The 16,514-nt window shown below is 36.2% G+C and overlaps 1 protein-coding gene across 1 annotated transcript in view; it reads left to right on the plus strand.

Annotated features, from left to right (window-relative positions):
- Positions 1 to 3,115: 3,115 nt before the first annotated feature.
- The window catches only part of LOC100467027 (transmembrane protease serine 11E), a 43,125-nt gene continuing 29,726 nt past the window's right edge, over positions 3,116 to 16,514 (plus strand). Inside the window, exon 1 of the mRNA XM_019810137.2 lies at positions 3,116 to 3,180. Within this exon, the coding sequence (XP_019665696.1) occupies positions 3,173 to 3,180 (8 nt within the window). The 5' untranslated portion in view covers positions 3,116 to 3,172. The remainder of the gene's footprint in view (positions 3,181 to 16,514) is intronic.

The raw sequence follows: 16,514 nt of genomic DNA on the forward strand, positions 1-16,514 counted from the left end.
CATAACCTAGGTATAACTTTGAGGGCTTCCATAAATTAATTCTGTTATTATGCATAAGCATCTATATATTATCAGGCATAAAAGAACTTGATTCAAGCTAGGGGATATTTAAACAATGATAAACATCATGCATGACTAGGCACACTGGCGCTATATTCTTTAGCATACTCATGCTTATGGCCATCAGATGCCTCATTGCTATGACGTTGCTAAGTATAGGAAGGACTGTGGAATAGTTTGTTGGCTAGTAAAAATGTCTGTGGTCACCTTGTTATTTTACTAGTTATGCAATGTAACGTATCTACTGTGGGTTTCCAAGAGATTCAAGTCCACAAATATATTCCTCCTGACTCTGCTTCCACATTGCACGGAAAGACACATGGAAGACAGACTGCCCTGATCTCAGTCACGAAGAGGAGGATAACACTTTGAATACATTTTCTTTACACCACAGTTTAGGGCAAAAGGATGACAAAATAAAATTTATGATTTTAGAAAAACAGCAATCAAGAAAATAAATATTTGCATGAAACACAAATTTTTGCTCTAAAATCCTTTTTTTTTCCTCTTAGAGATCAATAAAGTTAATAATGATTGACTTCGTTTTTGTATCCTACAACTCTAACTGGTAAAGAAATACCTAAATACATGAAATGCTCCATTTGGTGGATAATTTAGTCTAATGTTTGATTCCTCCATCTTTCTCTAGTCTTCAAATGTCTACTAAAGTAAAAGCAATATCATGAAATTTGATAACACACACAAATGCTCTTTCAGTAGCCTGAATAAAGGCCATTAACATAGGAAAGATGTATTTAGGATTGATTATCTTTTGGTTGACATCCACTTGTCCTCTAATTGCATATCCTTAATCTCTGGTTTCCTATAGTTCTAGCACATATCCATAAGGTTTTTAAAAAGTCATGAAAGCCCTCTCATTTTCTGCATCTCCATCTTTAGGTGTACATAACCGTAAGTATACACAACCATAGGAGCATATAAAGAATTTATTTGAGTTTGGAATCTGGATTTTAGTAAAGAAAAAGGTTATGAGGGTCTGTTAAAATGAGTCTGGCCAGGTTTTGACCCAAAGTTGCCCTGAAGATCTGTTTTTCCTTGAAAGCAAGAGTATAATCAATATTTCCATCAAATATGAGATAAAATAGAATATAGCATTATTAAGCCAGTATTAACATTTTATTAGTGAGGCTTTCACTTTTTAAAGGCTGTATAATAGGAACAATTTAATCTCATAACCTGGAAGTTTTTACTTCACTATTGTTGCCTCTTTATTTTTGGCTAAATTGTACTTTTAAGTGAGTAGACAGAAACCTGATACTGTATGTTCAATAACTTCAAGTAAATGTACATGCTATTTATTCTTCAGTGTTAAGTAATCTATTGGCCAGAACAAAAAGGGTACGTTTGATGCTCTCTCTACTCCCAAGAACAGTATGTCCCAACGTACAGGTTTCTTGGTTACTTCCAGAGTGTGATTCTAATTCTTGGTAGCCTAACCACACACTCACCATGGATCCCAGCTTCTGCATCAGTTTAGATGAACCATTGGCTAAATGGATGTGTGGTAATATTCAACAGTGCCAAAAAATGAATGAATGAATGAATGAATGAATAGTAGTACCAATCTGTCTTCTTTATGGTGGTTTTTAGAACTGGTCACACATAACCTCGTCCTCTTGCCTTCTTGTTCTCTTTCCATGCATATTTTTGCAGTCCCATATATACTAAAAATAGAGTTACTATCTGTTAAGAATTCAGTCTAGTAGAGTTGAGATACAAGGAAACAAAAAATTCTAGCTCAATGCAGTAAGGGTTATGATACCATAAAAGCCCAGAGGAGAAACAACTAACATCATTTATGGGGATTAAGGATGGTGATTTGAGGATTATGCCTGACACAAATACACAGATATCTGCATATACATGTATGAACATACATTTTTTAAATACACTACTTACACTTCAGAAGTAAGACAGTAATGACTCAGTGTTGGCTGATGTGCTTGTCTCCAGTATAATGAAAGAAATATACTGTCTCAATTGGGGGTTAATATTTATAAACTACTTGACTTTTCTAGAAGAATTATGTCACAAAATTTTAAGATAGTAATACTTTTCTTTTTTAAAATTTTTTTATTATATTAATACTTTTCTAGTCTTTATTATATTTTCAACTGCTGACTTATAGTCAATACCAAAGGAAAACTTTCATTATATGCAGGGTAGAGTAGAAAGCATGTTAGATAAATTTTATTTTTTTATTTTTTTTTAAAGATTTTATTTATTTATTTGACAGAGATAGAGACAGCCAGTGAGAGAGGGAGCACAAGCAGGGGGAGTGGGAGAGGAAGAAGCAGGCTCACAGCGGAGGAGCCTGATGTGGGGCTCGATCCCATAACGCCAGGATCACGCCCTGAGCCAAAGGCAGACGCTTAACCGCTGTGCCACCCAGGCGCCCCTAGATAAATTTTAAAAAATATGGGTATTACTCCTGATTTGGTGGGTCATAAATTATATGATTTTGACTGTCATTTAACATTTAACATGTTTCTTCACTGAAAACATGAGGAAGCTAAGTGATATGATTTTTAAAATTTCTTTCTAGATTTAACCATCTGACTTTATACAAATTCTGGTTTACATGAACACTTTTAAGCTAGTATAATCTTAAGGCAATAGCTTCTAAGTTCCCACTCCTAGAAAGTGTTTATAAATTATTTATGTTCTGGGGCGCCTGGGTGGCACAGTGGTTAAACGTCTGCCTTCGGCTCAGGGCGTGATCCTGGCATTATGGGATCGAGCCCCACATCAGGCTCTTCTGCTAGGAGCCTGCTTCTTCCTCTCCCACTCCCCCTGCTTGTGTTCCCTCTCTCGCTGGCTGTCTCTATCTCTGTCGAATAAATAAAATAAAAATCTTTAAAAAAAAAAATAACTTATGTTCTCCCACTCCGTATAAAATTTGACTTTGTCTTACTAGTCACACACACAGTTCCCACCACACTAGTCAAGACCTGTCAGACTGGTTCTATTTAGATCATTACTGACTTCTTTCTTCACCTTAATCCAGCCCATGACATTGCTGATATAGCCTGGATGCACACAGTTGACTGCAGACCTTGGTCTCCACAGGACTCTTCCCTGCTGGTCAGCAATGTATCGGTGAGTTCCTTTTTCTTTTGTCTGAAGTTTATTTGTAGTTTAAAGTGGCATGAACCATACCAGGGAATGTGTAGATCTCTAATTTACTATTTGTTTAATATAAAAACATACTTTTGATATTTAACATGAAATTATGTTAAGAAATACATCTCTCTTTTTTCTATATTAGTGTTCCCTGTCATCTTTGATTTTATCTTAAAATATTTTTCTATATACTTTCAGATGAGTTCAGCAAAAGATAAAAGCACGTCAGGTTTGACAGCTGTCTTTTAGTTAGCAAGTTAATTAGTTTCAAGAATAGAACTTGTTTTTAGCTTGGGCTTTGTTTTATTGGGAAAATACTCTTATTTTCAGAGGTATACATGAGAAAAAAATAAATGTGAGGTCATGCAGATCAAAATTACATTCGTTTCTGTTTAAATAGTTAAATTTTAAAAACCATAGATGTTTTGAAAGAGTAAGAAATAATTTAAGAAGATAGTATGATTAAATTATTATAGTTGATTTTAAAATAAATTCAATGATGTGCCTGGCTACAATCACTTCTCTAACAGATAAGTCATAATTATTTTGAGGTTGTTTTCATTCAAAATTAGAAACTAAACAGTAATAAGGTTTCCATGTACTAGTTTGGGCTCTGAAAAATAATTTTGTCTTCACATTAAAATTCTATTTTCTCAAATTCATATTTTGGCATATCATTTTTTAATAACTTCTGGTTTGAGAAGAGAATAGTTTGGAAAATGTAAAACTTCCAGGGGAATCTTAATAGGGAAAAACACTCAGGCTCTGTCACTGATAGAAAGTTCCATATACTTGTTATGAAAAGTTTAATACTCTTCTGTACATGTTAATAAAGCAACTAAGAGCTACAGACGTAACAAATTTAGTCAGACTTCTCAAGGCTCCCTGCCTTTTGTGAGTACTTCTCAATAATCCATGATGATTTTTCTGTCCTACTCTTTTTACTACATTATCTTTAAGAATAGTACTATAGGGAAAAGAGTGGTTTTATTTAAACATATAATCTCTATCAAACTCAAGATACTAAATGGATTTCAGGCTTTGTCTATGCTAGATATGAGTGAGTCTAGAATTTGTGTAGAGTAGTTATTATGTGGGAGTATTGGAATGCATTTTTCTGAGTGTACTCTCTAATTTGAAGCAAAAAATGTACCTATTTTTTGGTCCTACTTCAGAGTAGAGGAAGATATCTCTCAAAGAAAAAAATAAACAAAACAAAGAACTCCTTCCTGATCTAAAACTGTATAAAAAGTGGAGCATATCTATGTTTGTCAACCTAGGAGATGTTAAGAGAAGGGGCTAGACTGGAAAGGGATTAAATTTACTACGCACATTTGCAGGACTAAGTGCACACAACCAGAATGCTTTGAAGAAAGAAGTGTCATTGAAATATGTAGACAATTTCTTTTTAAGGACACTGTTCATAACTGGGATGGCATATAAGAAACACGGAGGCGGGTTATCAAATGGTACACTCCTTCCTCTTTAGCCAAATTTCTAAGAGCCGTCTCCCTCACTTTACTTGTTCTATATGAGAACCACCATTTTAGAATTTAAAGGTAAGAAGAAATTTGGGACCAGGTAATTATTATTCTTCGTATGCTACCATTTTCCCCAAAGTCTTATTTTTTAGTCTTCTTTTGGCATGAAGAGAGTAATTCATGGGTTTTATAAAAATACAGAGAGCAGAAGGTTAAAGAAAACTATCAGGAATAAGTTTATAGGAAGACATTTGGGAAGAGAATATATTTATTAAATAAATATTTATTGGTGATGGGTATATATGCTAACAGTAGTCACCAGCAACAACTGACAAGAATTAAGGATGAGCAGACTGAATTTATAGACAATATCTACACAAATTTAGATACACAAAGATGAAATGAGTAATATTCAAATTAAAAAAAAAAGATGACTTTAATTTTTACTCAGTAGGGTCAGAGCAACATCTCAGTCTGTGTGTGACCCATGGACCCCCTCCATTAGATTCACTGGGTGCTTATTAAAAATAGAAAAGTTTAGTTCTCATCCCAGAAATTCTCATGAATCTCTGGGTGAGGCATGGGAATCATATTTTTAAAAGTTACACAGATAATTCTTAGTCACACTAAAGGTCGAGAAGAACTGATAGCAGTGTGAAGCCATAAAAAAGAAAGGACTGTGTAAGACAGAAAGGAATTAAAGCAGAAATGAAATAGGTCAGCTTTTAAAAGAGGTAGCCGTTTGTTTTATTTAAATTGGCATAATTATATCTTAATCGGTGGTGATCTCTCCCTAGTCACCTTTCCCTCCAAGGGAGAAGAGCATTCATTTATGCAGTGTCGTGATGATTAAGGAAGAGAGGATAATTTCAGGAGGTATGGGAAACTGAAGGGAGGAAAAAACATGATTTGGGGAGTTGACTTCTAACAAGGAGGGTCTTGATTTAGATTAAAAATCTGTTTACAGGGAAACCTTAACATAAAACCAATCAAGCATATCCCCCCTCCCCACCCCCACTTGAAGTCAGTCAGTAGTGACACTGAAGGGTCACCATATTGAGGTTTAGGCCCAGAGCTGCTAGGGTATCCTGCTCCAAGTTTTGATAGGGCCTCACTTCTTCAGCTATGATCCGTCCTTGTCCACGTAACAACTTTTAGTGAGTTCTTATTGTATATTAAATTCTGTGTGGAAGAAAACTACCTGTTGAGCACCTTTTATGTATTGTACATTTTGTAAAATGTTATCTCATTTAATTTTTGAAATACCTTGCGAAACACTTATTGCGATCGCTCCTTTAAAAGACGAAATCAGTGCAGTTCAGGCTGTCCCTCGTTAGTAAGTGTTGGATCTAGAATCTGATCTTGGTCTACCTGTCTCTGAAGTCTATGGTCTTGCTACCAGAACACATTGTCTATCATGTGTGGGAAGCTAAAGGAAGAGTCTTTGGAAAGTTTGCATTCTGACAGAGAAAAGGAAAACACACACACACACACACACACACACACACACACCCCTGGAGAAAATGCGCATGTATGTGAAGGCATAGCTGACTGTACAGTGTCTAGGCAAAAAAACAGATCATATACAGATTGATATGAAATAATGTGCAAACATGCTGAAAGAGGAAGGGTGGTGGTATAATTTTACTTTCACTGATAGGTTTCTAGAAACATTTTAAAGAAGGCATCGACTTCTCTTTTTAAATTTTCTTCCAACTGTCTTTGTATTTAAACAAGGTGAAAACGTGACCTAACTTCTCTACACTATCTCAAAGGTGATCAGTGACTGAGAGTATAGCACCTCAATTGCATCATCACTGCTTTCTAAAAAGGATTACCACATTTGCTACTGCGTGAAAATCAAGTTCACTTGGTGCAGCTTCTCATGGAAGGAATTCATCAGTCTGTAGTAACTATAACTGTCTCAGTGGACCTTATTGTTATTTTCTCATTGTTGTCTGCTTTCCTCCAAAAATATGTCATTGCTTCAATTCAAGGAAGGAATAAATAGAAACATTCAAGAAGAAAAGGCAACATCATGTGCTTCCATATCAGCACTGAGATTCATAGTATGCCTGGTGACGTTAGTGCTTGAGAATGAGGTGAGCTGGGCACCTGTGGAGCAGGTCTTCTAAGACGGAAGGTGGTGAAACGGGTACTCTGGCTGCCTTTCACGGCTTGGTCAGAATTAGGTTTTAGAGAACCTGCACAAAGATCTTCTCAAAACACACTCCTTCAGACATATTTCCATGGAAGATGGTGGGTGAGAATTAGGAAGAATGCTCTCACAGTTTCAAGCATAACTTAATACGTTTGAATTGAGTGGATTAGAGAATAGGAAAGTTTTACGAGGTTGAGAAAAAAAAATGGGTGTCGAGACACCAAGTCATGCCAGAATCTGCAAGCGAAAACTTCTCTCACTTATACACACGGTCTGCTTGGTTGGGCAATTCGTGAGAGTTTATATAGTAATTCTGAGTTAATAGAACTAAGCTTAGGGGAATCCAAAGTACCATGTACTATGACTAAACTCTACCCTGCGATCTTTCTTCTGAAGATGTCAGATGATATCTCTTTTTCAAAGCTGCACAAGCAGAGACAGAAGAATTTAGCATTTTGTTTAAAGTCAAACTGTGGGGGCGCCTGGGTAGCGCAGTCGTTAAGAGCCTGCCTTCGGCTCAGGGCGTGATCCTGGCATTACTAGATGGAGTCCCACATCGGGCTCCTCCGCTGGGAGACTGCTTCTTCCTCTCCCACTCCCCTGCTGTGTTCCCCTCTCTCGCTGGCTGTCTCTCTGTCACATAAATAAATAAAATCTTTAAAAAAAACATAAAGTCAAACTGTAAGTCAGTGTAGAACAAAATAATAATTGCCGTCATTTGTTTTACCTATTCTATGTGCCAACTACTATTCTAAAACATCATGTGTGTTTAATCTTTAAAACAGCCTAATGTTATATTATTATACCCATTTAATAGACGAGGAAACTGAGGTTCAGATGATAACATTATTTGCTCAGAGGTAATACATGGCAGAACTGGGAATTAATCTAGGTCCACCTGGCTCGAAGCCTATGTTCTTAAGTAGGTGGTGTACCATCCTCATGTCTCCTGTATCCACTTCGGTGGTTCTACTGCTAGGATGATTTAACTGTCTCATTGTGTCAAAAGATATAAAAGTTATCTTTACAAGGAACAATGCTATTATTCAATGGATAGTCTTCACAGTAGACCTCCAAGGCTGGTAGACAGGAAGCATTGCTATCTGTGTTCTGTAAAGTAGGGGATACAACCTTCAAAGATTAGGTAATTTGCGTGTGGTTACAGGAATGTGTGAGTCAATCAACACTGGAAATATAATCTGTTCTTCCTGTTCACCTGTAACCTTATCCTATACTTTCAAGTAGAAGAGTTAAATTAACACAGGTGTCTACATGACTCAGGAAATACTATTGTTACATTTGAATATGTACAGAAATATATGGCCTTTTAAAAATTAGTTGTTCATTTTAAAAGCTGACATGTCAGGTTGCATTTAGCAAAATCCAGAGAGGGTACATATAGCAGGAAAAAACAAGTATATATTCTGTATAGATGATTCCATCACTTATTTTCTTATTTGGTATTTATCAACAAGACTGTAAGGTAGATAATTTTAATATTACCGTGAATTTACAGGTAGGGAAACCAAAGATTAGGAAGACGGAGATCTCTAAATCTCTGAGTACGTGATTGGTGGAGCTGGAGTTGGAACATCTTTCTCAGTTGAATTCCACTTTGCACATAAGGCCTAATGCAAACCCTTGACACATGGAGCAGAGTTGCTATGGGTAAAGTGGCACTAAACTTGGGAGCCTCATTCCTCTATCTTCTTATCCCCTTAGGCACACAGGAGGCAATTTGACGGATTTTTCAGCCCACTTTGAGAACAAATTAATTTCTCATTATGAAGGAGGAAATCGCGACAACAGGCAATATTTGCTGAGCATTGACTGCATGCCTGGCCTGACGCCAATTGCTCTATGGGTGTTATTTCACTTAACCCTCAGAAGAACCCTATCCTTAGGTCCTATCATTAGCCCCATTCATAGGTAGGGCAATGTAGAATCAGAGAGAGTGAGTAATTTCAGAGCCGCCTAGTGAATGAGAGGCAGAACCAGGACTAAATCCAAACTGTTTGATGCCAAAGCTCAGACTTTTATCCACCAAGTAAGAAATGGAAGTCATTTGCTTGAAGTCATAGAGTATAGTCAAGAGTATCTTAAAATCAGTTGCCAGAGAATATTAAGTAAAAATATTTTATCATCTTTCCCATATACAGAAACTATAAAAAATTAGTTTCCCAAAGATAATTTTTTCCCAATGATAATTACATAAAAGTGGCAATTTACCTTGATTGCAACTAATCTGTTTTGCATATTGTAAAAGCATCAGATTTAGCTATATATGAGGGACAAGAAATTCATGGTAACAGTGGCTTATAAAAAATGGAATTAGTGTAAACAAGCCCGGAGACAGGCAGATAGGCCCATAGGGAGACACACAAAGTAATTCTAGGCTTCCACTATTGTGCTGTCCCACCAGCAATGAATATATGTCCTCCAAATCATGGTCCAAAATGATTGTCTGAACTCCAGCTACCACATATGCATTCTAGCTCTGAAATGCCCATCAGGATTCTACCCCCTGGAATAAAGACTACATTAGTCAGAACTTATTCACATGGTGACTCCTATGTACAAGGGATACTATTTTATTTTCCAAGATGGCCATGTGCTCAACCAAATATCAAAGATTATATTATTAAGAAAAAATATTTGGGGTAGGCACCTATAAGTATCTACCACAGACATGTTAAGTTTGAATGATGAGAGGTATATCCTATTGTGATGGATAGTAGGCAGTAGATATATGAATCTGAAGATTAGCCAAATGAACTTAGCTGCAATTATGGATCTGGTAGCCATCAGCATGTAGATATGAATTAAGGCCATGGGCATTGGTAACTGAAAATATTTTATTCTTTTGGATAAAATAATACCTTATAATTTTATGGTATTAGTTTCATGTTCCATTCAAAAGTTAAGACTCAATACTTCCATATATTATAGGTCAGCAACTGGGGCAGGAAATTCATTAATCAAAAAATCTCACTTCTGGAAGAATAATTTAAACATTAACAGAATCCGTGCATTTTCCAATTGCCCTTCATTGATAAATTAATTCAGATAGGGTTTTGTTATAAAAAGGAATTTCTAGATTATTGGGGGGATTCTTTGTGTGTAGCTTACGCTGTTTGCCAGGAAAACAGCAATCTGGAGAACACCATAGAGTCTTAGTGTATCTTTCAACTGACACATTCCAATTTTAAGGGCCATCACTGTTTTACATAAAATGAAATTTCATGAATCTAGGGATTTTAAAACTGGCTTAGGAGGCAAGTAATAAAATTTACGACTTCCTTATATGAAACTTGGATTATTTAAAATCACTTGCAGTTCCTTACTTTGTTTCAGTTATCTGGCATGTGGCAACCAGAAAAATGGTGCATTGGAAAAATTATGTTAAAGCTAAATGTTTAGTAAATGCTTAATTTTAATGATAAAATATTAAGCATTTTTAAGTTATGTGAGGCATGGAACACTAACTTTGGTGGAAATTAAAGAGCGTCTAGATCAATTAAAGTCCTCATTGTTTTTTAACAGATGAAGAACATGAGAGCACACTCACCATCACACAAGTTGGGGGTTAAGGGATGCTGGAACTTATGTGATGTGGAATATGCTTTCAGGTTTCTCATCTGAGAAACTTCAGACTTAGATGAAAGGACTTAATCCTTAAGCAAAAACCTTTAGGACTAAGATGCAGGTCGCTGGTCTTACAGTTCAGAGCTGTTTCTACCTATCATGCCAATTTTCGCAGGAGGCATCTAAACAAAGTCATGAGAAAGATGTGTTAGGAAGACTAACCTTACAAAAAGCTTCTGAAAGTCTATGCTATATATTAGCAACTTCCAAAGTGTCTCTAAGCTTAGGTTTCTCAACTACTTTTCTTCTGATAACACCTGCCACCACGAACTTATACACTCCCTGTTCTTATTTTTCTTACACATTTTTAAGTGTGTAGAATTCCTTATGACCAGCCGCAAAGGCATCCTTTGTCAACTTTTCTGTGGGAAACTTTTCCTTTTAAAGTTCCTTACTCAGATCGTGGCAATTTATTATCTTGAAGTAGAAAGAGTTTGAGGAAAAGAAAGCAAATATATATTAGCAGAATTAAGGTTGAAAATAGCTCAGCTTGTAAGTCTATAAACTCATACCTAAATACTTAATAGTATCTTTAAATTTTGTTGTACCGCATCTCTGTGATTATACACTTCTAGAGTTCAGGCAAAGTGTCAACCTGAACCTCAGTTTGTAGCTTCCTGTTCTGCACCATATCTGGCTGAGAGCTTAATAAATACCTTGATCATCACACAGTGGAGATCAGAGACATTCCTTACTGTTGAGCTGCTACTAATACTTGCCAGTGATATCATACATGTATTTAATAAAGTATGATGATTGCATATGTGATCTTCACAACTTCCTTTTAAAGTAGGTGGGAGGAAAGATGTTATCACTTGAGTGTTATGGTTGGTTAAATATAGGAATGGTTAAGCTATGGGTTTTGGTTAAGTTAACAGTTAACGAGTGGTAGGGTTTTCTGTCACAATGCTTATTCACAATGTTTATTAAAAACTTACTACTGTATTAAAAGTACTGTACTTACTACTGTACTAAGTAATACTGTTTTTATGCCTACAATTTCAGTAATCTTTAGATACTTTATAATGTGAAAATCCCATTACAGAGCCATTTCAATAATAGTTAAGGAAGTGTTGTCAGATATTTTTAAAAATTATCATAGAGCTTGGTATGAATGATTCATACTGCTCCCCTCCCCCACACCATCAAACTGCTTTTACTAAATAGTAATTGATGCCATTTGCCAATATTGAAGGAAACACTAAGAGTATTATAAAACTAATTTTTGTTTCAATGCTAGGAATATTGTGGAGAATATAGTTCATTACATTACATAGTAATTTTTTATGAGGAAAAGAATTGTATTGTTACTGAATAATTGCTCAGTGTTTATCCTATGATTGTCATGAAAAAGGTACCTGAACAGGGTTTGCTTCTTTGCTTTGTTTTTTATTTTTGTTTTTGAGTTGGCTGCTAGAAAGCTACAGATTCTGTGGCCTGACTTAAGGAAATGTCTAGATGGGAATTAATGTAGTCTGAGTATTAATCATATATACATAAGCATATTACTCTATATATCTATATTTATATCTCCCCTTATAAGTTACCTTAAGCTAATCTAGAACAAGGTGGAGTATAAATTAAAACATTTATAATAAAAACAATGAACTTCTCACTATTAGTGCTGTAAAGAGAAAATGGAAACGGTTTTCTGGTAATTAGACTCCCACCTTGCAATTCTAACGTATCTATGAGAACTATTCATAGTTATCATACTTGAGAATGCACACATAATTCAGTCCAAGGACCTGGCTGATGTTATTAGACACTTTATAGATATGTTTGTGTAACAGTTAACAGGACAGAAATATGTTCTTTGTAATTTTAGAAGAAGTAATTTGTATTTCTTTTTTTTTAAAAGCAATGAAAATATATGATCCATGCACACATATACAAATTTTAGTTCCTTCCTGTGAATTTTTATAGTCTTATTCGACAAAGTGTAAGAAAGATTAAAGATCTCTCCAATGCCTGCTGTTATGAGTCTTCCACAGAGAAGAAAGCACATAAAGTATTTGTGTGGATAGGACAAGCAGGCACAACTCAATAAACTAAAGAAATAAGCTGGTGCCAAAAACATAATAAAAATTGAATAAATACTTACTGATACTTGAAATCCTAAGCACTGTTTTAGGGGATTAGCAATGTCATAAAGTACTAGGTTGTTACTTCATGATGGTATCTTTCTTTATGCTTTTGTTTTAATATTGTAACATATAGACATGCAATAGCCACAAATAATGTGTTTCCTGAAATTAATGTCCCCTCATTTGCATTAGTCACTTTCAGTACAATAACAACACTTTGCAGTGGATAGATCAAATCACAGTTGGAAAATCATGTATTTTTTTTCAAGATTTTATTTATTTGACAGAGAGAGACACAGCTGAGAGAGGGAACACGAGCCGGGGGAGTGGGAGAGGGAGAAGCAGGCTTCCCGCTGAGCAGGGAGCCTGATGCCGGGCTGGATCCCAGAACCCTGGGATCGTGACCTGAGCCGAAGGCTGACGCTTAACGACTGAGCCACCCAGGCATCCAGGAAAATCATGTATTTTAAATGCAGATGATATAGAAATACTAACCACAAAGCTTGGTCATTATTTAAAGTGTTTTATGGAAATTGGGTTTTACTTAAATAGTAATTATTCCCCACAATGTCTGACCTGTCTTTCCTTGTGAGTAATATGCTAAGTTCTTTTCTAAGACTAAGGCAAACCAGAAGTGCCTGAGAGAGATGGAAACCCATATTGTGGTATTGACAAATGATCAGTTTAATCTGGTTTAGTCAACTTCAATCCAATCCCTTCATTGAACTCATCTTGAGCATGTGGTCGGAGAATATAGAGATAAGTAAGGCCTAGTCCCTATTCTTAAGGAGCTCGAAGTACGTACTTCAACATGATGCTCAGGGTCGACCTAACTGAAGTGGAGTGGATTTTTGAAGAGGCTCTTAAATACAGATGAGCTTTTAAGATGCAGGCAAAGCATAAACTCTGTTACTCCACATAGGAGGCAAGCAGAATCAAAGGCAAAGAGCTTGAAAGTTCATGGGGAAAAGAAGAATGCCAGGCTGACTGAGGCCAACTTGGGTTTCTAGTAGTCTCAGCCATTGGCTACATCACTTCTAGAAAGATAACTTACTGGACTGGAGAATGATTCAGAGATTGGGAGGAAAGAAGGGAAATCTGTTATTAAGCCACAGAACACATTTTAGTTAGAATTCCAGAGTAAAGTCAGTGGCAATGGGATTGGAGAAACACTACATTGAATTTGCCATGCAGATGAGAGTAGAAAGTGAAAAGATTATTATAGCTTCCCAGCACAATTAGCATTGACTTGTAGGTTATTGCTTAAGTCAACCATCAGTAAACTATGGCCCACCACCTGTTTTGTACAGTGCTTGAGCTAAGAAGGATTTTTATACTTTTATGGTTGGAAACAAATCGAAAGAAGAAAACTGTTCATGTGACAATTACACGAAATTCAAATTTCAGTGCACAGAAATAAAGTTTTATTGGAACACAGCTGTGCACACTTGTGTATTGTCTACCGCTGCTTTATGGCTACAAGGGCACAGTTGAGTAGTTGCAACAGAGAATGTGTGATCCAGAAAGCCTAAAATATTTACTGTCTGCAACTTTACAGAAGATTTGCTGACCTCTGGTTTAAGTAGTTGATAATAATGCTTTGGAACCACCGGCTTTATAGATATTGTGCACATATTCATTTAAAACATCTCAGGTGGACGGGGGTGGTGAAACATGTAGACTAGGAATATCATCACTGCTTACCATTACAGACAACGAGCAAAGAGTTCGAGATCCACTGTTAATCAGTCTACGATGGTGGTGTTATGTGGGGGTTTGTTCTGATAAACTTTGCTTTGAAGCACTGTGAGCCCTGGCTTACTCTCCAGTGCTTGCCATGAGGTTTATTTGTGTTAGTATCTTTTTCTTGCCCTTGCCTTTTTGTTGCTGTTGCTGCTTTTCCTTTTTAGTACTGTTCTTAAAATGACGCATTAAGAAGTGATGATGATAATACAACTCGGACATATTACTTGTCTTCTGGCAATTTTAGGCTTATAAATATGTACCCATATTTTATTTGCTATATTCACCTGCTATATTCATCATCTAATCATACATCTCCTCAAATTGAAAGGAAAACTCATAGAAAGAAAGAAACTTCACATCACTGAAACTATTAGAACTTATCTGTCTGAAGGTGATTTTACATGAAAAGGTTCGGATAAGTTTCAAAGGGCCACAATAATGACAAGGATTTATGTACAGGAGGGGTTAATTATGTAATTGTCTATTGATATGTAAAATGGACTTATTTCTCTGTTTTACCTATTTTTTGAGCACACTTCTACCACACGTAATTTGGAGTAATTCACTATTTAATCTCTTGCTGAGAGAGCAACAAAAAAAGTAATTAAGAAGCAGGGTGGATCAGTTTGCAAAGCAATGCCATACAGACTGGGAAGGGAAAGGATAATGTTTCAAATGACAAACATCTCGGTAGCATTGCCATTATTATTATTATTAATAATTAAAATAATGATGATAATAACAATAGTCCTTGCTGATGATTTTCTGCTTGTGAGCTCAAAGCAAAAAAAAAAAAAAAAAACACTTTACTGTTTTTATCTCTACATAGTTCATCATGTTAAGAGGTCTGAAATTATTTTCTCTGGTTTTGACATGGAGAAAATAAGAGAGAATTGAATCTACTGGTACAAGATTATACAATAAATAAGTTGGTGGCAGGACTCAGAATCAGACTCTCCTAATTGATTATTCAAAGTGTTTTTGATGGGGGAGCCTGGGTGGCTCAGTCAGTTAAGCATCTGCCTTCAGATCAAGATCTCAGGGTCCTGGGATCAAGCCCTATGTTGGGTTCCCTGCTCAGTGGAAAGTCTGTTTCTCCCTCTGCCCCTCCCCCCACTTGTGCTTGCTTGAGCTCTCTCACTCTCAAATAAATAAATAAATTCTTTAAAAAAGTATTGAAAAAAACCTGGAATATAGAATGCATATTTTTCTGCAACATATTTTCCTTAAAATACATCATTGACTATTTCCATGTTAATACTTCTAGATTTACCTCATCAGTTTAATGGCTGCATTGTTTTACTTTTCTGTCTTGATTGAAAGTTATAGAACAACTAGAACTTCTGCCGTATTTCACAACTTACGTAGTGATCATATATTTTTGATGATTATAGCACATTTGCTACAATTACAAATTCATAGTTTTCATCTGGCATGTTTTGACATTAGTTGAGAAGCCCTTCCCCACCCTCTTATTTCCCCCAAAGTTTTGCTTATGTCTGCTATACACATTTCCTTTCTTCTGCAACAGGTGAATAGCAAGCATTTGGAGATGAAGGAACAAGGATCATTTTTGGGGTTTCTTAGGCACATTTGCACATAAAAAAATTAATGACCTTTTATCTTGCAGTAATTGCCACTGTAGGATCAGGTGTTTGGAATATCACTCAAGGGAGAACTGAGCATTGAAGAGACTGGGGAGGGGAAGATGAAGTGTCCTTGGCTATAGTCCTATAGGAAAATCATAGGAACTAGGGAGGATACCAAGTAGAGTCTCTAGAGCCTTTCACTATATACCAGTGCCTTCAGGAGGGGCAGAGTTATGGGGCAATGATGGCAGTATTGACTTCGTGACAATGTTCAATGGAATAAAACATTGAGACAGAGCCAGGCTATGATGTGATAGGTCCCAAAATGATATCACATCTTGCTCCTCCATAACTGGAAACAGAGTCCTCTTGATTTCTCTAAACAAAAATTTATTGCTTTGCAGTTTGCGGGAAGTTTTCACATTCATGATCTCATTCAGGATCCCACAATCCACCATGTGCGTTAGACTGAATGGGTGTACTGTCCCTTATTGACAGATGAAGAACTTAGCTCAGAGTTTAAATGATTTGTCCAAGTTGCACAGCAACTAAGGAAGGAGCTGGATTCACAATCCTCCTTGTTGTGATTGAACTCCCTGTG

This window comes from Ailuropoda melanoleuca, chromosome 11, assembly GCF_002007445.2.
Source record: "Ailuropoda melanoleuca isolate Jingjing chromosome 11, ASM200744v2, whole genome shotgun sequence".
Classification (NCBI taxonomy): Eukaryota; Metazoa; Chordata; class Mammalia; order Carnivora; family Ursidae; genus Ailuropoda; species Ailuropoda melanoleuca.